At 44.7% G+C, this 26,973-nt stretch overlaps 1 protein-coding gene and 1 pseudogene across 1 annotated transcript; both read right to left on the bottom strand.

Annotated features, from left to right (window-relative positions):
* Window positions 1-1,102: 1,102 nt before the first annotated feature.
* LOC120965235 (putative alpha-L-fucosidase 1) lies at window positions 1,103-5,936 on the bottom strand. Its single transcript, XM_040390675.3, has 3 exons — window positions 5,195-5,936; window positions 4,873-5,112; window positions 1,103-2,196 (listed from the first exon to the last, which is right to left on the bottom strand). The coding sequence occupies exons 1-3, from the start codon at window positions 5,737-5,739 to the stop codon at window positions 1,533-1,535; spliced, it is 1,449 nt and encodes a 482-aa protein (XP_040246609.1). The 5' UTR covers window positions 5,740-5,936; the 3' UTR covers window positions 1,103-1,532.
* Window positions 5,937-14,507: 8,571 nt separating this feature from the next.
* On the bottom strand, window positions 14,508-26,973 carry LOC109748083 (disease resistance protein RGA2-like; annotated as a pseudogene).

Here is a 26,973-nt window from a genome sequence, read left to right as displayed (position 1 = left end):
AAATGTTCTCAAATTTGAAAAAAAAATCATGACCTTGATGTTCGTAGATTTGATAAAGTCCAAAGAATTTAAAAAATCATGAATTTAAGAAAAATACATGAATTTAAAAATTGTTCGTCAAATTGAACAAAGTTTGTGAATTTGGAAAATGTTTGTGATTTAAGAAGAGAAAAGGAAAAGGGGAAACAAAGAAAAGAAACAAAAACCATCTGGAAGCTTCCCAAAACCGCTCAAAAGGAAAGCAAGATGGGCCGGCCCACCTAACGCACCAATCCCATGCGGCATGCGCACAGAAACACAGTAGTATCCAACGCGTTAACCGCCAAATAGGAAACATGTCTTTTTCTCCTCTGATAGCATCAAAAGACATCGGTGGCAGCAAGTATAGAATCGAGTTTGGTTTCGTCGGTGACTATTTACGTGTTTCCAATCTTCTTGCTTTCTTTTTGGGTAAACTGGTCCTATTCCCCGACAACATGACAATAAAGCACTTGGTTTTTTCTCTTTGTGAAACAATGAAGCAACGGTTGAATAGGCTATCTTTAAGGGTGTGCCTCCGAAACACGTTCAACCATTGTATGTTCCCAACGCATTGGGATTGGCGGTTCATGCGTCTTTTGAAAACCTACAAGGTTAATCTAGATTGTGCAAGTTCAACTGTTTGTAGTTTTTTTCTCGTGGTAAGCTCGCCGGAAAGTGAGGACGAAAAATTGTTCAATAATGGCTTGAGGAGTCAAGACGTAAAAAGACGTCTTCACCCTTTTTTTCCTGTAGTAGACTCCCATAACATCGGATATCTCTTTCTTGGGCTACTAAAATTCAAGCACATGAAGTGGTTACTTTTGACAATCTTCGCATGCTATATGGAGTACATCCGTGGCCAGCAAGATGAACCACCGACTGTCCCGTTATCTGCCATGCACACATCCTTTGGTGGCTGGTGAGCGTTATGCTCACATCTCCTGGTCCAATGAAGAAGAAATCAAATGACAAAACTAACAACTTTCGACTATTTGTGCACAAACATTTCGATACTTTGAAGACGACCTTTCAAAAAGAGGAGTTTTGACAAATGTGGTTGACCTTTGGAGAAATTCAGGGGGAGCACCCGAACACCCAAGACATCCTTGAGATATTTTTTGAGGGTGAACATCTGAAAATTCAAAATCCACCAAACATCCAATAAACAAACGAATATCTTCCATAAACTGAAACAAATTTCTAGCTCGAACAAGCTTGGCTTTCATTTTTGTTGGTACAAAGTAATAAAAGACAAATATCATGCCTGGTCCAATCACCTCGTCTGCGGTGTCCAGCGATGACTAACGTCGGACCATTGAAAAGGCATTTTCAAGAGTGCAAATTAACTTTGGTCTTCCCGCAAAAAAAGAAAAAAATAATAACTTTGGTCTCCGGTCACCTGTAATCGGCGCTGGGGACGATGCTAGTACGTAGCAGTAGCACATCGCTCTGCATGGTGGTTGTGATTCAACTCCAGCGGCCAGCGCAGCGAGTCAGCTACAGCCACTCGATCAGCGCGCACGATTGGCTTCGAAAGGGTCGAGATGCAGGCCCACCGCCGACACTAGCGGAGGCCCACGGCGCGCGGCGAACCATATCTTCACCGTCCGGCCAACGACGGGTCTGACCAGCCGGTGCAGCCGCTTGTGGCCCACCGTCGTGCCGCGGGCCACGGCCATGCCGTCCACGTACACCTCGTGCCGCTCCACCCGCTGCCCCAGCGCCACGTGCTCCTGTATCCTCACCACGTTGAACGCGCGCGCTCGCGCTCTCGCCGGCCGCCGCAGCTCGACCCAGTACTCGTCCTCCGACGTCGGCGCCCAGTACGTGTCGTCCCGGCCGTCCAGCACATTGCCCGCCGCGAAGTCGCTGCCGCGCTCGCTGCTGGCCCGAGCCGTGCTGCCCTCGGCGAGGTCTGTGCCGAAGATGCGCGTGACGGCAGCGCGGAACTCGCGGAGCCTGGCGATGTCGGCGTCCTCCACCAGGCCCGTGGCGTTGGGCGGCGCGTTCAACAACAGCACGCAGTTCCGGCCCACCGAGGTGTAGTATATGTCCAGCAGCTGGCTCAGCGTCTTGGCCGTCTCGCTCTTGTGCCAGAACCAGCCAGGACGGATCGTCACGTCGCACTCCGGCGGCACCCAATCCGTCCCCCACGGGTCGCCGTTGTTCAGATAACTGCACACACATAATCCATTTTTGCTAGAGCTCAGTAGTTTAATATACTGCCTCCACTTATTTTAAAATAGTAGGCATAATTGGAGTTTGGACTATCCAACTTCATGCAATAAATCACCCGCAAAAAAAAAACTTCATGCAATAGAAGTAAATATTCATACTACCAAGGTGTAAAATCAATACTACTAATATTTAGCCGATGGTTAATCGTACCAAGGTGTTTCTGAATACAAATGGAGTTTTTCTAGACATAAACTAAATATCATTATTCCCGAAAAAGAACAGCATATTACTGGTCAAAGCATGCATTTAAACAATTAAATTATGTATTACATACCACATGTCATATGTTGTAAGCTATGTAAAAAACATATCGAAGCGAAATAAAAAATAAAAAATTATGTATTACATTTTGAAACAGAGGCAACAACAATTTATACACTGAGAAATTTCACTTTACTAATCTGAAATAATATTACCTTGACTCGGTTAACCTGTAAAACTATTTTTGGGAAAAAATAACCCCCTAAACCACTACACTTCAGAGCACGTTACCCCTAACAGATGTCTAGAGCAATACCATCTTCTTGACTTTTTTTTTTCAAACAATTCAAACAATTTTATACATGTAGGTTGTGGCGCGTGAATGTAGCATAGAAAAGAAATCTTTTACAAAAATTATGGACATTTATGAATTATGAAAAAACATACTGTATTAATTTTTGCATAGATCACGAAGAGCAATACCCCTGTTAGCGTATTCCCCTAAAAAGTACATTGAAATACTTCACCGGTGAGGTATAAAATTATCATATTTTTTGGACCATATCGGTATATCCACAAGAATCCTTTCGCAACTCGATCTATCAAAATCCAGTTAGCTTTTATATTTTTTGAATTTTTTTAAATATGGTTTTAAATTAGTTTGACTCTGAGCCAGAACTTCAAGAATACAAGTATTTTGATACCCACCGAAATGTCAGAAATTTCGCTGAAATCTTGAGCCCAATCAAGTCATTACCTATACACAATGTGGTTTTGTATATTTTAAAAACTTGTAGGCACTGTTTAATTCTTTGGGAGTGGCTATTTGTCAAGTATCTGACAAAACGTTTCAACCAGTCACTTTCTTTACTGACCAGATGAACATCCACCAACTCTGAATTCATCCTCCTCCTTAAGCCCGCCTAGCCTTGTTCATCTTCTTCCTCACGCAGCCTGTCGTCGCCCCAGCCCTAGCTACTAGCCTTCCCCCTCCCCGTGTGGCCGGTGGCTACCGCCGAATTGCCGCCTCGCCCTTCCTTCGATCTCTCACCACCGCCACGCTGGTCGCTGCCCCGGCCATCCCTCTAAGGCCCATCTCGATGCACAAGCCCGGTGACCCCCTGCACCCTCTGACCCCCCTGTTAAGTTTCTTACTCGCTCCCGCTCATACACGACTCTGCCTCGTCGTGCCCGATGCTCGTCGCTAGTGCTCCTCACATCGTCCTCGCCTTCGGCTTCATGCTAGGCTAGAAAAAAATGTGATTGGCGCTAGAATTTTTTCCAGGTACCTGATATTTAGCAAAACTGCAATTCTTTTTAAAGACCAACCGGATGTATGCTGTTACAATATGATGACTTTTGGACAACTTAATATAGTGAGTAGTAACATAAGTGTAGTGGTATACAAACCTTCTTTATTAGGTTGTAGACTCATTTTGCATTGGGATGTGTTATGTTACGGTAACATATTAGGTTGGTCGTAATGGGAGTAGCATAAGTGGTATCATGCATGCCAACTAGACTTTTTAAATGATGTGGCACACAATTAAATGAAGAAAGAGAGGATGTGGTATCATATCATGATACCGTATCATATTAAATGTTATACTACTTTGTGTCATGCATGGCAATTAATAAGGCAACCTAAGATACTAACTTATGATATATGATACTAGTGTATGATACTAGTATATGGTACTCACCATCACGACCAGCTTATGTTACCCCAAACATCTCTCTCCTAGTTAACTCCTTGCCACATAATCATATTTGTCTTGGGGTGCGTTATGTACTTATATTATTAGCTAAGTTACTCCCATTATGGCTAGCCTAATGGTGAAAAATCCGAGCCATAATTTAGGAGAGAAATAGCGGATTATTTGTTTCATGTCTAGCTTGGCCTGTTGGCCCTGCGGCATGCATGACTGATAGTATCTTCTTCGAATCTTGCTCCGATGGCTTGGAATTGCTCAGACTCTTGGCAGGTGAAATCATTGCTCGACCTTTCGATGCTGGCAGCGGCGACACCCGCGGGTGTCGTCCCCTTCGTGAAGGCGCTGCCATGGCCGACATTTGTGCCCCTCGTCGAGTAATAGGGGAAACGCTAGGTCCGGTTATCTAGATCAGGCGGCGACGGCGTCTCGGCGCCGTCCTCCTTCGTGAAGGCGCTGTCTTGTTTGCTTGCAGCGTCCTCGGTAGTGGTTTTGGAGATTGGTTGTCATATTGGTTTGGTTTGGGTTGCTCGTCAGGACGGTGAGTTTTCATGTGTCGTTTTCTCTTTCCGAGTCGAGCATCACATGTCTCTCTTTTCCGAAACACATGTTCACCACCACCTATTTTTACTCTTAAATTTTTCTATTAATAAAATGATACGTAAACTTTGCGTATTCATGAAAAGAAAAAGTATCATACTTCTCGATGCCGGTCGCCCCGATGGTTATCATGGAGCGGTTGACGGTGGACCAGCACGTGGTTCCGACGAACCCGTCCTCGTTGCCGACCCACCGGACGTCGGGGCCGGCGTCGGAGAAGATGATGCTGGAGCTCTGCAACTGCCTCACGGTCTGAAACCACTCCTGAAAGTGGTACGTCATGTTCGTCGCGTTCTCTTCCTTGTGTCCGTCGAACCAGATCTCCGACAAGCTCCCGTACCTACTCAGTACTTTAAAATGGCGACGTGATTAGTGCTTGAGAACCAGTCAGATGGATTGCGATGCGAGTGCAGGGAACTGACCCGGTGAGCAGCTCGTGGAGCTGCGCCAAGTAGTACTCGTTGTAGGCGACCTCGCGGCCGTACCGCTGATCATGGAGGTCCCACGGCGAGAGGTAGAGGCCGGTGTCGACGCCCCGTGCGCGCGCCGCGGCGGCGAACTTGCGCACCACGTCGCCGGCGCCGCTGTGCCAGGGGCTGGCGCGCACGGAGTGGGCGGTATAGGCGGACGGCCAGAGGCAGAAGCCGTCGTGGTGCTTGGCGACGAGGATGGCGAGCGACGCGCCGGCCGCGGCCGCCGCGTCCATCCACTGGCTGGCGTTGAGCGCGGCGGGGCCGAACAGGGCCGGGTCCTCCTCCCCTGTGCCCAGCTCGGAGTCCGTGAACGTGTTCATCCCGAAGTGGAAGAACATGATCACCTCCCGCCGCTGCCACGCGAGCTGCGCCGCCGTCGGGATCGGCAGCACCGGCAGTGGCGGGGTCGCGCGTGCCGCCACTGCAACAGGCGGAGAAACCAAGCCGGTGAGGACCATGGCGGCCGCTAGACGCAGCAGCGAAGCTCCTCCCATGTCCCCGATCCCTTCGTTGCTCGTCGAGTGCAGGTGAGATATATACTGGCCACGCCTGGGATCAGGTGCAGCTAGCTATAGCTAAGCGGCGGTAGGCTCCAATTAATGCAGCCAACGGCGAACTGCCACCTAATGCACCGACCACGGAATCATAGGACAGGATCTGTTCCGTTGCACGACCAGCAGCGGAACACGTTTATCTTGGACGCCGCTGGCTGTAATCCGGGCGGTGCTCTCGTTGATAGTAATCCGTATGTCCCGTTCACCAAGTACGTACTACAAAGTCGTTCCAGATGTCTTCTTTTTCTTTGAAAAGCATTAAATGAATGAGAAGGATGCGACGGTGACCGGCTGCTATCTCTACTCCTATAAAAATTTCAGTTGATGGTGATGGTGTGTCTGACTCTGGACAACGTGAGCCGTTCGATCTACCTAGAACTAACGATTGAGATGTGTGTGCATAGAGACATGGCCTTGCCACCGGAGGTAGCAGATATTTACCCACCTCTGCCACTGTATAAAAACGGAACTACTCATCCCAGCCTCATTTCCTTTCTGGTTCATCTTCTTGCATTCTTGCCGGCGGCGGCGAATGTTCCTGAAGATGGAGTCTAGACTCTAGAACCCACTGCAACATCCTCCCGTCCCCTGCGTACGCCCTCCACGTCGGCTGCTCCTCCACCATGCCCTATCGTCAATCTTCTTGTAGAAATATTTAACAAACTTTGAGCCATGGCAGAGCTAACTTTATTGTGGTTCCGTTGCAATGCACGGGCTCCTTGCTAGTCTACATAAAGCATGACAGATGACAAACCCCAGGGGCTGCTTGGAGTGAGATGGAGAAGGCGCTGGACGTTGTCGGCATTTTCGATCATTTACTGTTATATGAAAGGGGATTTGCTGAATTTGTAGATACAAAATAATATTAAAATCTAGGAGAGAGACTATAGACGTTCTGTATATAGATGTTCTGCTGTAAAACTGGACATGTACACGAAGATTTTTTTTAGATCATTGTCTATATGGATATATAGATATCCAAATATACACATGCCATTGGAGATGCTCTAACTGCACAAGGACAATAAATAAACAAAAGTTTCAGGACTCTTCATTCTACCACTATTGGCTTGCTGCAAATCAAAGACAATGACAGCAAGGGTCATTTTTTGGACAAAGGGTGAAATGAAGTATCAAGGGATACAAACATGATGAGTACACACTCGGCTTTTGCATAATTAGGATGCACACAACCAACACCAACTCACACACACACAAAAACACGAAGGCAAATAGCAGAGTCATACAAACCCAAGCTATGCCGGGGGGGGGGGGGGGGGGGGGAATAAAAATAAATAAGCCCCTAGATTCACCCACAAATGCCTTGGTGGTGGGAGCACAACGACAAATGCAACGTTTGAAAAGGAACAAGGGGTCCTTGGATGTGGCGAATGAACTCACACGGACTGATGGCGACATAATGATGGCGACATAATGCAGTTGCACAGGTAGTAGTAGTAGATGGCATATGAATACATGACTGACTGGAAGTTTACCTATTGCTGGAGAGAAGTGAGGCCATTCAGTCCATCATGCGGCGCTGTCAGAGCATCCTTAGCTTGCCCAGTTTTCTCAGGTTCGAAAGTCACGCCACAAAACCTTTTTGCAACCTGAAATCGCCAATTCCTCATGGGACACAGGGGCAACTTCACACTCGCAAGCCGACTACCAGAACGGTAGATGCGTAATATCTCCAGCTGAATCACCAACTAACAGTTCGAGTATCTACTAATAAGATCTCCATGAGTTGCATCTGCAGAGTTGTATGCTACCTCTTGAGCACTGCGTTGGTTTTTCTTTGAAGAGAAAAGGGTGATGCAGCAAAGTAGCGTAAGTATTTCCCTCAGTTTTTGAGAATCAAGGTATCAATCCAGTAGGAGGCCACGCACGGGTCCCTCGCATCTACACAAACAAATAAATCCTCGCAACCAACGTAATAAAGGGGTTGTCAATCCCTTCACGGTCACTTATGAGAGTGAGATCTGATAGATATGATAAGATAATATTTTTGGTATTTTTATGATAAAGATGCAGAGTAAAGAAAGCAAAATAAAAACGGCGCCAGAAATAGCTTGTTCTCGGGAGATTAAATATGATGGAAGATAGACCCGGGACCATAGGTTTCACTAGTGTCTTCTCTCGAGAGCATCAGTATTACGGTGGGTGAACAAATTACTATTGAGCAATTGACAGAATTGAGCATAGTTATGAGAATATATAGGTATGATCATGTATATAGGCATCACGTCCGAGACAAGTAGACCGACTCCTGCCTGCATCTACTACTATTACTCCACACATCGACCGCTATCCAGCATGCATCTAGAGTATTAAGTTCAAAAGAACAGAGTAACGCTTTAAGTAAGATGACATGATGTAGAGGGATAAATTCATGCAATATGATATAAACCCCATCTTGTTATCCTCGATGGCAACAATACAATACGTGCCTTGCTGCCCCTACTGTCACTGGGAAAGGACACCGCAAGATTGAACCCAAAGCTAAGCACTTCTCCCATTGCAAGAAAGATCAATCTAGTAGGTCAAGCCAAACTGATAATTCGAAGATACTTGTAAAGATAACCAATCATACATAAAAGAATTCAGAGAAGATTCAAATATTGTTCATAGATAAACTTGATCATAAACCCACAATTCATCGGTCTCAACAAACACACCGCAAAAGAAGATTACATCGAATAGATCTCCACAAGAGAGGGGGAGAACATTGTATTGAGATCCAAAAAGTGAGAAGAAGCCATCTAGCTAATAACTATGGACCCGAAGGTCTGAAGTAAACTACTCACACATCATCGGAGAAGCTATGGTGTTGATGTAGAAGCCCTCCGTGATCGATGCCCCCTCTGGCGGAGCTCCGGAAAAGGCCCCGAGATGGGATCTCACGGGTACAGAAGGTTGCGGCGGTGGAATTAGGTTTTTGGCTCCGTCTTGATAGTTTGGGGGTACGTAGGTATATATAGGAGGAAGAAGTACGTCGGTGGAGCAACATGGGGCCCACGAGGGTGGAGGGCGCGCCCCCCTACCTCGTGCCCTCCTGGTTGATGTCTTGACGTAGGGTCCAAGTCCTCTGGATCACGTTCGTTCCGAAAATCACGTTCCCGAAGGTTTCATTCCGTTTGGACTCCGTTTGATATTCTTTTTCTGCGAAACTCTGAAATAGGCAAAAAACAGCAATTCCGGGCTGGGCCTCCGGTTAATAGGTTAGTCCCAAAATAATATAAAAGTGTATAATAAAGCCCAATAATGTCCAAAACAAAATATAATATAGCATGGAACAATAAAAAATTATAGATACGTTGGAGACGTATCAAGCATCCCCAAGCTTAATTCCTGCTCGTCCTCGAGTAGGTAAATGATAAAAACAGAATTTTTGATGTGGAATGCTACTTGGCATAATTTCAATGTAATTCTCTTAATTGTGGTATGAATATTCAGATCCGAAAGATTCAAGACAAAAGTTTCATATTGACATAAAAATAATAATACTTCAAGCATACTAACAAAGCAATTATGTCTTCTCAAAATAACATGGCCAAAGAAAGCTATCCCTACAAAATCATATAGTCTGGCTATGCTCTATCTTCACCACACAAAGTATTTAAATCATGCACAACCCCGATGACAAGCCAAGCAATTGTTTCATACTTTTGATGTTCTCAAACTTTTTCAATCTTCACGCAATAAATGAGCGTGAGCCATGGACATAGCACTATATGTGGAATAGAATGATGGTTGTGGAGAAGACAAAAAAAGGGAGAAGATAGTCTGACATCAACTAGGCGTATCAATGGGCTATGGAGACGCCCATTAATAGATATCAATGTGAGTGAGTAGGGATTGCCATGCAACGGATGCACTAGAGCTATAAGTATATGAAAGCTCAACAAAAGAAACTAAGTGGGTGTGCATCCAACTCGCTTGCTCACGAAGACCTAGGGCATTTTGAGGAAGCCCATCATTGGAATATACAAGCCAAGTTCTATAATGAAAAATTCCCACTAGTATATGAAAGTGATATCATAGGAGACTCTCTATCATGAAGATCATGGTGCTACTTTGAAGCACAAGTGTGGTAAAAGGATAGTAACATTGTCCCTTCTCTCTTTTTCTCTCATTTTTTTATTTGAGCCTTTTCTCCTTTTTTTATGGCCTTTTTTTTGTAGTCCGGAGTCTCATCCCGACTTGTGGGGGAATCATAGTCTCCATCATCCTTTCCTCACTTGGGACAATGCTCTAAAAATGATGATCATCACACTTTTAGTTACTTACAACTCATTACTTAGAACAAAATATGACTCTATGTGAATGCCTCCGGCGGTGTACCGGGATATGCAATGAATCAAGAGTGACATGTATGAAAGAATTATGAACGGTGGCTTTGCCACAAATACAATGTCAACTACATGATCATGCAAAGCAATATGACAATGATGAAGCGCGTCATAGTAAACGGAACGGTGGTAAGTTGCATGGCAATATATCTCGGAATGGCTATGGAAATGCCATGATAGGTAGGTATGATGGCTGTTTTGAGGAAGGTATATGGTGGGTGTATGATACCGGCGAAAAGTGCGCGGTATTAGAGAGGCTAGCAATGGTGGAAGGAAGAAAGTGTGTATAATCCATGGACTCAACATTAGTCATAAAGAACTCATATACTTATTGCAAAAATCTACAAGTTATCGAAGCAAAGTATTGCGCGCATGCTCCTAGGGGGATAGATTGGTAGGAAAAGACCATCGCTCGTCCCCGACCGCCACTCATAAGGAAGACAATCAATAAATAAATCATGCTCTGACTTCATCACATAACGGTTCACCATACGTGCATGCTACGGGAATCACAAACTTTAACACAAGTATTTCTCAAATTCACAACTACCCAACTAGCATGACTCTAATATCATCATCTCCATATCTCAAAACAATTATCAAGCGTCAAACTTCTCATAGTATTCAACACACTTATAAGAAATTTTTTATTAGTCTTGGATGCCTAGCATACTTAAAGCAAATTACCATGTTGTTTTGTAGAACTCTCAAAATAATCTAAGTGAAGCATGAGAGAACAATAGTTTCTATAAAACAAATCCACCACCGTGCTCTAAAAAATATAAGTGAAGCACTAGAGCAAAAACTATATAACTCAAAAGATATAAGTGAAGCACATAGAGTATTCTAATAATTTCTGAATCATGTGTATCTCTCTAAAAAGGTGTGTACAGCAAGGATGATTGTGGCAAACTAACAAACAAAGACTCAAATAATACAAGACGCTCCAAGCAAAACACATATCATGTGGTGAATAAAAATATAGCCCCAAGTAAAGTTACCGATGAAAGTAGACGAAAAGAGGGGATGCCTTCCGGGGCATCCCCAAGCTTTGGCTTTTAGGTGTCCTTAGATTATCTTGGGGTGCCATGGGCATCCCCAAGCTTAGGCTCTTGCCACTCCTTGTTCCATAATCCATCAAATCTTTTACCCAAAACTTGAAAACTTCACAACACAAAACTCAGCAGAAAATCTCGTGAGCTCCGTTAGCGAAAGAAAACAAAATACCACTTCAAGGTACTGTAATGAACTCATTATTTATTTATATTGGTGTTAAAACTACTGTATTCCAACTTCTCTATGGTTTATAAACTATTTTACTAGCCATAGATTCATCAAAATAAGCAAACAACACACGAAAAACAGAATCTGTCAAAAACAGAATAGTCTGTAGTAATCTGTAACTAACGCAAACTTCTGGAACTCCAAAAATTCAGCCAAAATAGGACGACCTAGAAAATTTGTTTATTGATCATCAGCAATTGGAATAAATATTTTATCATGTTCTGGTGATTTTTAACAATTATTTTCGTGAACAGAAAGTTTCTGGAATTTTCAGCAAGATCAAATAACTATCATCCAAGAAGATCCTATAGGTTAAACTTGGCACAAACACTAATTAAAACATTAAAAAAAATCTAACCAGAGGCTAGATCAAATATTTATTCCTAAACAGAAGCAAAAAGCAAAAAAAAAAAACTTAAAATAAAATTGGGTTGCCTCCCAACAAGCGCTATCGTTTAACGCCCCTAGCTAGGCATAATAGCAAGGATAGATCTAGGTATTGCCATCTTTAGTTTTAGGGAAGAAAAGAGCAAACTTGTTATCTATAGAATTAATCTTTCTATTTTGATAAAGCACATGGCTATTAATGGTAGAAGAAAGATTAAGGACGTTGCGGAAATTTGCATCTAGGCTAGCTTTTATCTCTTTAATAGATTCGTTTTGGTAGGAAAGCAAAAGAGATGTAGATTCAACTTTCTCATTCATGGGGTGCCCGAATATGGTTTTCATCTTTTCATAAGTATCTACGGCATCCCCTTCAAGAAAGCCTTCTTCAAATATAGAATCTAAGACATGCTTAAATGAAGAAGGTAGGGCAACATAAAAGCTTTTTAAGTAAATTTCAATTTGGTATTGGGGTACATAGTTAGCCCGGATCCTTAACAGTCTATCCCAAGCATCTTTCAAAGATTCATCGAGTAAATAACGAAAAATTCCGGAATCATCTTCATCAAAATTATTAGGACTCTCATTGACAACTCCGGCAGGTTTTTCCATAGCATTATTTATGAGTTTAGATAGAATAGAAGGATCGTCCAGAGCACTAAAGCTCGGGAGAGAACCCCCAACTCTTTTTGGTTCTGACATGGCAAAGGAAAGGCGAACGGAAAAGAGAGGGCAAATAAAACGGCAAGGGTGAAGTGGGGGAGAGGAAAACGAGAGGCAAATGGCAAATAATGTAATGCGGGAGATAAGGGTTTGTGATGGGTACTTGGTATGTTGACTTTTGCGTAGACTCCCTGGCAACGGCGCCAGAAATCCTTCTTGCTACCTCTTGAGCACTGCGTTGGTTTTTCCTTGAAGAGAAAAGGGTGATGCAGCAAAGTAGCGTAAGTATTTCCCTCAGTTTTTGAGAACCAAGGTATCAATCCAGTAGGAGGCCACGCACGAGTCCCTCGCACCTACACAAATAAATAAATTCTCGCAACCAACGCAATAAAGGGGTTGTCAATCCCTTCACGGTCACTTATGAGAGTGAGATCTGATAGATATGATAAGATAATATTTTTGGTATTTTTATGATAAAGATGCAAAGTAAAGAAAGCAAAATAAAAACGGCGCCAGAAATAGCTTGTTGTCGGGAGATTAAATATGATGGAAGATAGACCCGGGGGCCATAGGTTTCACTAGTGGCTTCTCTCGAGAGCATAAGTATTACGGTGGGTGAACAAATTACTGTTGAGAAATTGACAGAATTGAGCATAGTTATGAGAATATCTAGGTATGATCATGTATATAGGCATCACGTCCGAGACAAGTAGACCGACTCCTGCCTGCATCTACTACTATTACTCCACACATCGACCGCTATCCAGCATGCATCTAGAGTATTAAATTCAAAAGAACAGAGTAACGCTTTAAGTAAGATGACATGATGTAGAGGGATAAATTCATGCAATATGATATAAACCCCATCTTGTTATCCTCGATGGCAACAATACAACCCAAAGCTAAGCACTTCTCCCATTGCAAGAAAGATCAATCTAGTAGGCCAAACAAACTGATAATTCAAAGAGACTTGCAAAGATAACCAATCATACATAAAAGAATTCAGAGAAGATTCAAATATTGTTCATAGATAAACTTGATCATAAACCCACAATTCATCGGTCTCAACAAACACACCGCAAAAGAAGATTACATCGAATAGATCTCCACAAGAGAGGGGGAGAACATTGTATTGAGATCCAAAAAGTGAGAAGAAGCCATCTAGCTAATAACTATGGACCCGAAGGTCTGAAGTAAACTACTCACACATCATCGGAGAGGCTATGGTGTTGATGTAGAAGCCCTCTGTGATCGATGCCCCCTCCGGTGGAGCTCCGAAAAAGGCCCCAAGATGGGATCTCACGGGTACAGAAGGTTGCGGCGGTGGAATTAGGTTTTTGGCTCCGTCCTGGTAGTTTGGGGGTACGTAGGTATATATAGGAGGAAGAAGTACGTCGGTGGAGCAACGTGGAGCCCACGAGGGTGGAGGGCGCGCCTAGGGGGTAGGCGCGCCCCCCTACCTCGTGCCCTCCTGGTTGATGTCTTGACGTAGGGTCCAAGTCCTCTGGATCACGTTTGTTCCGAAAATCACATTCCCGAAGGTTTCATTCCGTTTGGACTCTGTTTGATATTCTTTTTCTGCGAAACTCTGAAATAGGCAAAAACAGCAATTCTGGGCTGGGCCTCCGGTTAATAGGTTAGTCCCAAAAATAATATAAAAGTGTATAATAAAGCCCAATAATGTCCAAAACAGAATATAATATAGCATGGAACAATAAAATATTATAGATACGTTGGAGACATATCATTGTAACACAAGGCAATTGTATGAATTACTATAATTGCACTGGATTGGAAGTTTACCTCTGTGCTAATTACAGTGACCAATGAGATAAGGTCAATGTGCTGGGAATGGCCCAAATGTGAACTCGGAGAAGAAATGTGACAAATGGAGTCCATGTGACCCGACCCAAAAATCTCAAAGTCAGCAAAGGTGAAGATGGATTTTCATTTAGTATCCTAACTCGAAGATTCAGAAGACCATGCTGCACCCAAGAAATCCAGGTTAGCAGTGGAAAAAGGTAATGGAAGAGGGGTGGGGCATAGGCGGGCATACACACCTGAGTGGCTGAATCGGAGTTAAGTTAGAGTGAGCCATCAGCACACGAAGGGAGGAGCCTCTTCAGAAACTTCTTCATGCTCGATTTGGTTTCATCATGCTGGGGTTCTGGTGATGCAATGATTTACCCGGGATAGAGGAGACCAAGTGGAAATACTCCCCGCCTTATCTGCATCGTCTTTGCAACTCTAGGCAGCCTATTATTATGAAGGATTTGATGGCTGGGAGCCACTGTACAGGAACCTGCTAGAATTCCTCCACCCCATGAATTTGCAATCGCTCGAGGGAAGCGAAGCCATTTGTCACACTAGGTATTACTTTTAGGCCACAACATCGATCCACATAGAGAACCCTCAGCTTGGCTAGATCTCCAAGGTTTGAAGGCAGCGCCACCAGGTTCTTGCACTGGGTAATCTTCAATTCCTCCAGGGATGCAGCCAACTTGGGAATCTCTAATAAAGTGCGACAACTGCGAATATCCAACTTCTCCAGATGAGACAGTGGCAAAGCCTCGTCAGACGATGAACCCCTCCCCTCCAGGTTGGCACAAGACCAAATATGCAGAGAGCGGAGGCGTTGCACTCTGGAGCTCCTCTGTTGGCCAGCAGGCAAGATCATCGCATTGATTAAGCCATAATTCTTCCACAAAAGAAAAGCATTCCCAAAGGCCAAGTTGCGATTTTGACAATCCTAGTGTTGTTAAAAAGCAGTTGGGACCATGAAGCTTCAAAAACCGAAGGGTTTCTGCATGTCTCCGGGTTTGCTGGTCCTCTAGAGGGACCATCATCATGTTCACGAGTGAGAGAAGAGTTAAACTGACAAGAGATGGCCAAGAGCCCAAAGGCATATTTGTACACACAATGCCTTTTCCATCGCATTGGAGGTCACACAACGATTTTAGATGCGTAAGTGAACTCATTGGAAGACTGCAACAGTTTTCTATGTTCAGATCTTTCAGGACAGGGCTCTCTGGAACACTCGCAAGTTTCGGGCAATCCTTCATTTTTAACACTTTGAGCATTGGGAACATTACCAACCTATTCGGCTTTATTACACTGTTCTCTACCCATATCTCCAAGTTCGGTAACTTATCTGAAGTCATTTCCATTAACTTCGGGAAAATCCAAAGAGGGGTGATTTGTCCCCCACCTTCCACGTCAAGACTATTACATAATGTGGTCAGGTTACACATGTTGTATAACAACAAATACTCAAGAGAGTCTGACAGCCATACTATGGGTATTTTCTTGCAGCTTGGCAGTTGGACATATCAAGCTTTCTCAGGCACCGGAACATCTCAGGCTCTCTCATCCATTGGGATATTTCTAGGCCATCACACTACTGCAGGATGCTGCTAACGCGACACTACGATCAGAGACCCTTTGACGAAACTGTGTTTGGTGCATTAATCGCAAACGGTGATGTAAAATAACCTTCAAAAAAGATGCAAAACATTTGCGATGAAGGATACATCCAACACGGTTCAGATTTTAGTTGTGTGTGCGATGCGGGGCATATGGTTTAGTTCAATTAACTATTTGCGATGAGGCAGAACAAAAGAAAGGGCAGCCAGATGATGGCGTGTGCGATATACGGCATACAGTTCACTCGGATGAACTGTTTGTGATGAGGCGGAACAACATAAATGGGCAGCCATATGAAGGTGTGTGTGATATACGGCATACAGTTCACTCGGATGAACTGTTTGTGATTAGGCAACACAAAAGAAACGGTCAGCCAGATCAAGGTGTGTGCGATATACGGCATACAGTTCATTGCGATAAACTGTTTGTGTTGAGCCAAGCGAACAGAAACGTTTCACATAAACAAGATGTGTGTAATACGCGGCAAACATCTAATTACATAGGTGGCTAGTACACACATGACATTTCCACACACCAAAGTAAACTATTACATGCATAATTAATTAGGATAAACGATCATCTGATCATTATCTACTTCTTGTGCTAGCTCGATGTTCCTTCTATGCTAAGTTTCCATTGATTAATGGCGTTTTATGAATACGCCACCGTTTCCCGCCATTTCCTCACCGGTTTCCCGCCACCCAGCGGTATTGCGCATAAACCAAGGCGGCGCGCGACGCATGGAGGCAACAAGCGCAGCCTGTAGCACATCCACCTTTTCCAAGCTCTACCATCAACCTCGTCGATGAGGAAAACGAGAAGGCGCCACGGCCTGTCGAGGCCGAGGCGCTCACTGGCAACGCGATGGACGACGTCGTGATGCGCGTCATCGCCAGGGTTGAGCAGACCCTTGGCACATGGCGCTTCAGCACCGCGGATCAAGATAGCCATGTCAGCACCGAGAGGCTGCAGCTCGCCGCACAACATGATCGATGGCGCGTCGCAGAGCAAGCTAGGCACGTCCGCGCCGATAGGCTGTGGCTCTCGCCGCACGGCAAGACCGTTGGAGCGCCGCAGAGCGAGAGGCGCGGCGTGCCGCACAGCAAGAGCGGATCCATCGGCGCTTGCCTGTTGTCGACATGGCGTCGCAGCTGGGTACACATCCCGTCAGTACCCCCATTCCTCGCCAGGAGTGGGCAGAGACCCTCTGCGCCGTACTTGCACCAGAGGCCGGCCGTGCCGTACTTGCACCGGACGCCCGTCGCGCCGTTCGCATGGGTCGCGGCCTGCTCGATGCAAATGCGCTGGTCGCTAGGCTCGACCGCCTCCTTGGCCCAGGTGTCGACCTGGGCGCAGTAGAAGAACATGGCCATCGCATCCTCGAGCTGGTGATCTCCGATGAAATAGCCAACTTGGAGCTCGAGATCGCGCTCCAGATGTACCACGAGTGTGTCAACCGCTTGGACGAACGCCTGCACAAGTTCAGACAGAGCCAAGAGCTATCGTAGGCAAGGGCTGCTGGTCATGGTCTCATGGACGCGTTTTATTTTGTTGAGTCGTTTCGACGTGGATCGCTATGTATTTACAGCAATCATAATATTGCTCTGATTATTGCTCTGTTTCAATGTGTGTACTCTGTTTTTCGTTCTTATATGTTCTGTTTCGATGTGTGTATATATGATTCCATTCTGTATATGTGGATGATAACAGCTAGATACAAATTAGTATACAAAAACAGATAGAAAATGGAATTCATAATGTATATTTATATTTATATATATTAATTGTTCATTAGTTCATCACAAAATATATATAATATCATCACATATACGTGATGATACTTAACTACTAGGTACAATGCGTAAAATTGAAAACGAACAATACTAAAACTAATAATCCCTCCTGGGGGCAATATTCCGGTAGCCCCTCGTCAGCAACTCCCTGGTGCGCGGCGTCTTCCCAGTGCGGAGACAGTACTCCGCATCCTCCGCCTCGCAGCGCTTAATGTACCGATCTACCTCTTGCTGGCGGACGAGCGCGAATGATCTTATCATTTTGTTGGGCGCCCACCGGAGCTCCTCGTCGGTGGCACGCTGAAGCTTATCAGCCCACCTCCACGCAGCGATGAGGCGCCTAGTGCATTTGACCTTCCTCGCGAAGTAATCGTCTTCGTACACCTCCTCCGCACGACGACGTGCCCGCCCCAAAGCTCCACCGCCTCCTTTTTCCAGGCGGCATCACGAGCTTCACATGCCGCCTGGTACCTGGCTTCCTCCTCCGCCATCTCCTTCTTGAAGGCCACTTGCCTGGCTTTCTCAGCCAGCGGCAGCGACTTCCACAGACAAAGATTGTACTAGCCTCAAAACTAATCCAAAGTTGGGGGGTCCGGCGCAACCTCGTCCGGCGGCGCGTAGGGGCCATCCTCGTCGCTGCTCTTCGACTGAGCGGCCTCAGGGGGCGGCGACTCCTCGTCGGCGCGTGGGCAGATCAGCGACGCCATGGCAGAGATTTGAGAGAGAGAGAGGGTGAGCGAGGGGAGGATGTAGATGAGAATGCAGGCGGGACGACGTGAACAAGGTAGTATTTATTGGCGGCCAGAATCTAGATCGACGGGAACAATACACATGCCGGTCGCTGGAATTTACGAGTACTGTAGTTTGAATTACACATGATTCCCGCAGCAAAATCCGTGTGTGAACTTAATAGCTGACGGTTTCCAATACAAAACCGTGTCTGATTAATAACCCGCGCCACTCACCTTCCAAACCTCGAGGCACGAAATAGAGTGCCAATCGTGTGGGGGCCGGTTGTCTCGCCAGATCTTTACATTTTCTTTTTTGAACACCAGATATTTACATCGTCTGATGATTTTTTAACTCGCACACAAGTACACAAAAATATGATTTTTCAAACCGTTATGGTTAGCCATTGCATGTAGATATACTTCAAATTTGAATTATGGTCATTAAATGGCTAGAAAATCACTTAAATGTCTTTAAAAAGTCAAATGACCCATAGAATTTTCCAATTTTCACATAACAGTTGTATTAGTGCACGTTAAATGTAGAAAAAATTTAAAGGCCATAAGAGGAAGCTATCTCATGTTCGTCATCAAACATACATTGTTCCCTCTCGGAAACACGAGACTTCTAGTGAGTTGCTACGGTTTGTGAGCGGTGTGCGTCCAAACTTTCATCAAATAGGCCAATTTTTTTAGCACACCATCTTGGTGGCATGACATTACATCAAGCAAGATTTCATGTTTTTCTGATCTTTTTTTTTTATTTTTTGAAATTAAAATACCATGGCACTCCATGCATGTGTCCATGCCGTGACACCAATATGTTTGAAATTCCTTCTAATTTACTGCACATGAAATTAACTCGCACACAAGTACACAAATATGATTTTTCAAACCGTTATGGTTAGCCGTTGCATGTAATGTAGTTCAAATTTGAATTACGGTCATTAAACGGCTAGAAAATCACTTAAATGTCTTTAAAAGGTCAAATGACCCCTATAATTTTTCAAATTTTGACACGACAGTTGTATTAGTGCACGTTAACTGCAGAAATTTTTTGTAGCCCATAAGAGGAAGCTATCGCCCGCTCGTCATCAAACATGCATTATTCCCTCTCGGAACCACGAGCCTTCTCGTGAGTTGCTTCGGTTTGTGAGGGGTGTGTGTCCAAACTTTCATCAAACATGCCAAATTATTTACCACATCATCTTGGTGGCATGGCATTACATCAAGCAAGGTTTCATGTGTTTCTGATTTTTTTTATTTTTTGGAATTTAAATGCCATGGCACTCCATGCTTAATTGTGTCATAGCCGTGAGACCAATATGTTTGAAAATTCCTTCCAATTTGCTGCACATGGAATTAACTCGCACACAAGTACACAAAATATGACTTTTCAAACCGTTATGGTTAGCTGTTGCATGTACATGTAGTTCAAATTTGAATTACGGTCATTAAATGGCTAGAAAATCACTTAAATGTCTTACAAGGTCAAATGACCCCTGAAATTTTTCAAATTTTGACATGACAGTTGTATTAGTACTACAAATTTTCTCGTACATTTAAAACACCATCCGTTGCCACTTTACTCCAAATTCGTCTTTCACAGCTAATTTCAAATGCGTTTGAATCTGTGAACAGTGAGAGGAAGTTTCTGGCATGTGCAGAGAAGGTTAGCCCCTCTTTCGTTGTTACAAATCATTTGTTAGATGTGATTCAAACACTGTCACGGTCCCAACCCATTCATACCACACCTTCAACCAAACGCATCCTAAGATAGTGTCACAGTTTGTACCTAGTATCTAAAAATGTTGCCATCTCATCAGCGGTGCCATTAGAAAAATATTTGGCACCGCTTCAGCAGTTTGTGCAACCAACTTTGGTCCACACATCCAAGCAGCCAAGCAGTAAAATACTAAATCTTTATGGCACAAAGGAACTAGCCATCGGAGCAACTAGGTGCTCCGGAATCCGGGTCCCTGATTTTTTTTCCGCTGCATCGGCTCGCCAGTGCAGGGCACCGGTGCGAAATGTAGCAACAGTTGTCTTTACACCGGTTTTGGCATACATAGTGGACGACCTTAGTGCTATCAATTCTATGTTACTAAATTTGTGCATGTACACACCTATTAGTATCAAATTGCTGTCATCCAAACACTATCTCTATGATGTTGCTATTATATTTAGCTTCCTCATAAAATCTTCAATTTGTTATTTATAGTACATGAGTAAGAACTTGTAGCGTTGTTGTAGTTAATTATAGCTTCTGATGTTTCAAAATTTGGTTGTTGTCTTAGTAGCAATTAATTCATTTGCACATTGACCTTTTTGAGAAGATATGTCATAATTAACCTGTTTCTTCAGTTTTTCAAAATAAGTATTGGTGATTTTCTATGTTGCTATAAACCCATTTCCCCTACAATTGTTACTGATCTAGTTTTAAATATTATAGGATGAACGGAAGTGTTCTTACTTGGAGTGGGTTGATCAAGAGTGGCCACAGTCTTTCAAGATGTTCCTAGCAAAGCTCTGGAGCATGTATGAGGAAGAGAACAGAGGTAGGCTTAGAGAAAGTGTTGTGAACGTTGAAGAATATTTGAAGATGCGGGATAAAAAGAGGAAGGTGGAGAATGAGCTCAGATTTTTTTTAATCAGACTTTGCTAAGATGGTGTTGGCGAAGGAGGAGGCACTTTCCCAGTTGGCCAGTGCAAAACAGGTCCTTACTGAACTGAAAGCAGGGGTGGATAAGACGAGCCTGGATGATCTCGATTAGGGAAATGAATATATTGTTCTAATATTGTTCTCATGAAGCCGAACTAGCTATATGTTGTACCGTGCTGTTTTCAGGTAGCTATCGTACTGTGATGTTAAAATATATTTATGTGCCTGATATGAAATTGGCAAACAACTGTTCGATATGAAATGTGAATTTGCGTAATACTGGAATTATTAATTGTAAACTAATAAACCTGCTAAATGGGTCACATGGAACTTTGCAAACGGTTCTAGCAGTAAAAGCGCTTGTGATGGATAGCCCAATGCGATACAGTTTTCTTCATCAAATCATGTGTGATGTAGTTGAATAAAAGCAAACGGTTAACTGAGGCAGAGCGTGTGTGATAGTTACACCTATCACACACGAGGCTATACATAAAACTGTGTGGGATGTATATACAAACGAAAACGTTTTCCCTGGATTGACTGTGTGGGATGTACATACGAACGGAAACATTTTCCCTGGATTGACTGTGTGGGATGTACATAAGAACGGAAACGTATTCCTTGGATTGACTGTGTGAAATGTACATAACAAACGGAAACGTTTGTTTGGGACTGACTGTGTGAGATGTACTTACGACCGGAACCGATTGGGTCTGTATAACCATATTTGATCGCTCGCCCATCTTACACGACCTCATTTTGCCGAGCGTGTGTGACCGGAGGGCCTATCCCCGACGGTTTCTGGGTCGTGTGGGAAGGAGCCCCCTATCGCCCACACTCACTTGGCGACGGTTCAAAATGCTGTCGCGGAAAGGGGTTAAAAACTGTTTGTATAGCACCTCGTTGTACCAGTGCCATATCCATGTACCCCCAAAGCGTGGAGCTTACTGTGAGGTATAAGAGACTCTAGCACTTGTTCATCATTACAAGCCTCATCTTCAGGCATGTCATATTTCTCGCACCCCTAACGCATCAACAGTTCAGTTATATTCTGCTTCTGGTGGAGATTGGCTTCTTTAGCATTATTTTCATTCTTTACTTTTCTCAAATTGTACCGTTCTAACCTATTTGAAAGGTGCCTCAGATCTTTGAGCTCCTTGATTCCACAACCAACTTCAATATCCACAACAAAATTTGTTAGGGTATGAAGGTTGTGTAGTAGTCCAATATTTGGAGGCATCCGTTCCAAACTATCACATCCAAAAAGATAAAGGTGGATAAGCTTCCGCATAGTACTCATGCCTTCTGGTAACTGTTGTAGAAGGCTGCAACCATTAAGCCTCAAAGATTGCAGGTTATACAACAAACATATTGAATTTGGCATTCTAATAATGCCAGACATAGAAAGGTCCAGATACCGCAAAAGTTTTCCATTTATGACCTGATTATGGATAATAGAAGGATCCCAGCAACACAAGACTCTTAACGATTCCGGTCCCGACTCCTTCAAATTCTTGGGTAGTATTAAAGGCTTAAAGACAGTGCGGAGAGAGACGGTGTCTTTCAATGCACTACTAACATGCTCCTCTTCAGACCATGCATATACAGTTGTCATGTGACGAACATCTTTTATCATTGCCTTTTGTTGAATCAGCTCTTCTATAGTTGCATATTCATCTGTGACATCTTTCGCTAGGTCATGCATTAAATCATGCATTTTACATCCAATTTCCTCATATCTTGTGCTCACGGAATAAAGTTTCTTTGTCTTCACATCTTGGAGGAAGGATCTCCAAACTAGATCACGAAAAATGGATTCCGCCTTCTGTGTCAAATCCATTGTGCCCTATTCTTGAATAAAACCATTTTCTATCCATAGCTGGATCAATGTGTCCTTTTCCATCTCAAAGTCCTTGGGAGAGAGCACATAAGGCAAAACATTGCTTCATTTTGGTTGTCAAGTGTCGGTAGCTCAATTTTAGTATGGGTAGGATCTCATCTTTGCCTCTTACATTATCCCCAATACTGCTTTCTTCTATGACCTCCCATTCCTGCACTAGTTGTTTGGAACTCATCAAGCCACCCATCGTCTTCAGAGCAAGAGGGAGCCCCCTGCATTTCTTGACAATATGTTTGCCAATGGCGACCAACTCTGCTCGCTCCTCTACACCATTACTAAAAGATTTCTTCGAGAACAGTTCCCATGAATCATCTTCACTTAGACATGCTAGCTTATGAGGTCCTAGCGTGTCCATTATGGACTCCACTTGCTGGTTTCGACATGTGACAACTACAACACTTCTTGGCCCACCAACAGAACAAAGCAGTGGCTTCAGATAGTCTTCCCACTTCCTCTCCTCTTCATTTCATACATCATCAAGAACAAGGAGATACCTTTTTTGCCCAATGACTTCCTGAAGTCGCCCCCGCAACATCTTGATGGTGTCTGGCAAGTTGCATGTTACCTTGGTAGCCAATTCAATTACTGATCTCACAAGAGCAGTTGAAAGAACATGCGGTGCCCCCATGTTTGGTTTTGGTAATTGATGACAATCTCTATGGACTAATGGTTGCCTTGAGTTATATTTGAAGGATTTGTCCATAGGCATTTCTTGAAGTTCATGTGTTGGTTTCAAGGAGTTTATGTGGTGACCAAGGTGTTATTAAGGAATTATCCAAAGATTGGTCATGTGAGAGTTGAGCTTATTGCAAGCATGTCTTGGAGAAGAAGATTGTGTGATCATTCATGTATATCTTCAAGACATCATCCAAATGAAGAGAGCTGAAAAGATTCATGGTTGATCAAGACTAAGTCAAGAGTGAATCAACTTGATCAACTCACAAAGCGTAGAAGATGTACCGAGAGGGATCAAGCGATCCCATGGTGTGGTAAGCATTGTCAATTACGCTTTGTGTACTAACCCATGATCTTCGTGAGAGTTCTTTGTGGGGTTAGGTTGCGGTGTGCAAGTTCAAGTGAAGCATCATGAAGAGATCAAATGCTTGAAGCTTGCCGTCCATTGTGGTGACAATGGACTTGTGAAGATGTTGCGGTGTGCAAGTTCAAGTGAAGCATCATGAAGAGATCAAATGCTTGAAGCTTGTCGTCCATTGTGGTGACAATGGACTTGTGAAGATGTGCGGAAGAGTGGCTCACCCATAGTGGAGCATGGGGGAGCAATCAACTAGTCTTCATCGAGCCAACGCAACCAAGAAAGGTGGTCCAAATTGAGGGAGTCAAGATCGTCATCATCTAGCTCAAGTGGACCATGTGCAAGGCAAAGGTTTGCTCTTGATAGGTTTTCTATTTTACCGGTCTCATGTTGGTAGTTGGGAGACCGGGTTATAGGATCGATTGCCGTACTATCAAGGGGGGCTCTCGATGAGTAGCTTGATCGTATCGTTCATAGGGAGCTCAAACCATTGCATCCTTGCATCATCTTTATTGGCTCTTGTTTGGTTCTTCTCTTTGTGAGTTTTGGAGCTTATGGTCATCTTGATGACAAGCTCGAGTTCATCGAAAACGGAGTTCACTCGCATCTTCTATGATGTTTTCGATGTTGGAGGTTATGCCGGTTCTTCTCGGTTGGAGGTTTCACTCCTCTATTTGTTGGCATACCTCCCCTGCCTCTTCTTACTATAACCAGTCGCTGTTTTGATGCTACTCGTCTTCCTCAATCCAACAAGCTTGAGTTTGCTCAACTCGGAGCTCATATGCAGAAGTTATGGCAGTTTTGGTTTCCTAGCGGTAGTACCGCGGGCTGGAGCGGTAGTACCGCTTGGGTGCTACAAGCGGTAGTACCGCTCTAGAGCGGTAGTACCGCTGGTGGCCCCCAGCCGTAGTACCGCTACGGTCTCGTGCTAGTACCGCCTCGATTCGAGGGGTCTTTTTCGTGTCGGGTTTTACGGTACTAGCCGCGGCAGTGGGGGCTGTAGTACCGCTCGTATGCGGTAGTACCGCCCTGCCACCGCGGTAGTACCGCTCTGGGCCCAGCGGCAGTACCGCGAGGGGGAGCGGTAGTACCGCTTATAGGGGCAAGCGGTAGTACCGCTGGCCAAGCGGTAGTACCGCTCTCTGCGGGGCTGAAGTGGGGGTAACGGTTGGATTGTTCCCCCCACTATATAAGGGGGTCTTCTTCCCCATTCTACTTCATCTCTTGAGCTCGTGTTCTTCCCCCATTGTTGACCTTCTTCGAGCTTGCTAACTCTCAATCCCTCCATGGATTCTTGCTAGTTTTTGAGGGAAAAGAGAGAGGAGATCTAGATCCACATTTCCACCAATCACTTTCTCCTCTATGTGAGGGGAACCCATTGGATCTAGATCTTGGAGTTCTTGGTGTTCTCCTTCTTGTTCTTCCTCTCTTTTTCTTCCCTAGCATTAGTTGCTTCGGTGGGATTTGAGAGAGAAGGACTTGGGCACTCCGTGTGCCTTTGCCATTGCATTTGGTGCATCGGTTTGAGTTCTCCACGGTGATACGTGGAAGTTACAAGTTGAGAAGCTTATTACTCTTGGGTGCTTGGTGCCCTTGAGCTTGTTCCTCTTGGGTGCTTGGGCACCCTAGACGGTTGGTGGTGTTCGGAGCTCAATCATTGTGGTGTAAAGCTCCGGGCAAGCGTCGGGGTCTCCAATTAGGTTGTGGAGATCGCCCCGAGCAATTTGACGGGTACCGGTGACCGCCCCAAGGGTTGCCAAAGTGTACGGGTTCGGTGACCGCCCCCAAGGGTTGCCATTTGTACGGGTTCGGTGACCGCCCTCAAGGGTCCCTTAGTGGAATCACGGCATCTTGCATTGTGCGAGGGCGTGAGGAGATTACGGTGGCCCTAGTGGCTTCTTGGGGAGCATTGTGCCTCCACACCGCTCCAAACGGAGATTAGCATCCGCAAGGGTGTGAACTTCGGGATACATCGTCGTCTCCGCGTGTCTCGGTTATCTCTTACCCGAACCCTTTACTTATGCACTTTACTTTGTGATAGCCATATTGTTTCTTGTCATATATCTTGCTATCACTTAGTTGTTTATCTTGCTTAGCATAAGTTGTTGGTGCACATAGGAGAGCCTAGTTGTTGTAGGTTTTGTGCTTGTCAAATTAACCGCTAGGTTTATTCCGCATTTGTTCAAGCCTAAACCGTAATTATTTTAAAGCGCCTATTCATCCCCCCTCTAGGCGACATCCACGATCTTTCAGCAGTGGCTTCAAAGTTTTCAGAGACACAGTGCCACATGCTCAAATGAAAATGTTGCTGGACCCTGTGGTCGTTGTACACCATCTTGGCAAGAGTCGTCTTGCCCAAACCTCCCATCCCAAATATTGGCAGCACCCGCAACCTCTGATTATCTTGCTGGTCGAGCAAAAGTTTCACCACCACCTCCTTGTCATCATCCCTTCCAAAGATCTCCGCATATTCATCCAGTCCTGAGTGTGTCTGCCGACAAGGAACCTGCGGCGGCTCCACACTTTTCAGCAGGCCAAAAGTGTTCATCTCTGTGACAAGTTCATCGATCTTCTCGAGGATGTTTCTCAGTTTCCTGCTCATAGTAAGACGGAAGAGTAGCGGGCTGTGTGACGTGAAGTGGTTGAGTACCTTGTGTGTCCTCGACACGCCGATATGGGCTTGGCAGCGCAGCGCCTCATACTGGAAGGTGTCGAGGATGTCGTCAGACTCATAGGAGACGGTCCTGAAGTCCTTCATCCACCTCTTGATGTACTGGTTGGTTTCGCTCTTCACCTCAGCGTCGGTCAGCTTGCACTGGATGGCCAGCAGCTGGCGCTCCAACTTGTAGCGGTCATCGTCGACACCACACATGCGGGTGACGGTCTGGATGAGACGCCTGCCGCCTTGCTGGCCACGCCTCGTACTACAGGAAGAAGCGGTGATTCTGCCAT

Source organism: Aegilops tauschii, chromosome 5, assembly GCF_002575655.3.
Source record: "Aegilops tauschii subsp. strangulata cultivar AL8/78 chromosome 5, Aet v6.0, whole genome shotgun sequence".
Lineage (NCBI taxonomy): Eukaryota > Viridiplantae > Streptophyta > Magnoliopsida > Poales > Poaceae > Aegilops > Aegilops tauschii.
This window is presented reverse-complemented; position numbering and strand designations above follow the sequence as displayed.

Excerpts from the sequence above, each read along its gene's own strand:
- LOC120965235 (XM_040390675.3), bottom strand. The coding sequence starts at position 5,739 with ATGGGAGGAGCTTCGCTGCTGCGTCTAGCGGCCGCCATGGTCCTCACC. Across the intron at positions 5,113-5,194 it reads CTCCACGAGCTGCTCACCGG|GTACGGGAGCTTGTCGGAGA; the intron begins GTCAGTTCCCTG and ends AGTACTGAGTAG. Across the intron at positions 2,197-4,872 it reads GGGGCGACCGGCATCGAGAA|TTATCTGAACAACGGCGACC; the intron begins GTATGATACTTT and ends ATGTGTGTGCAG.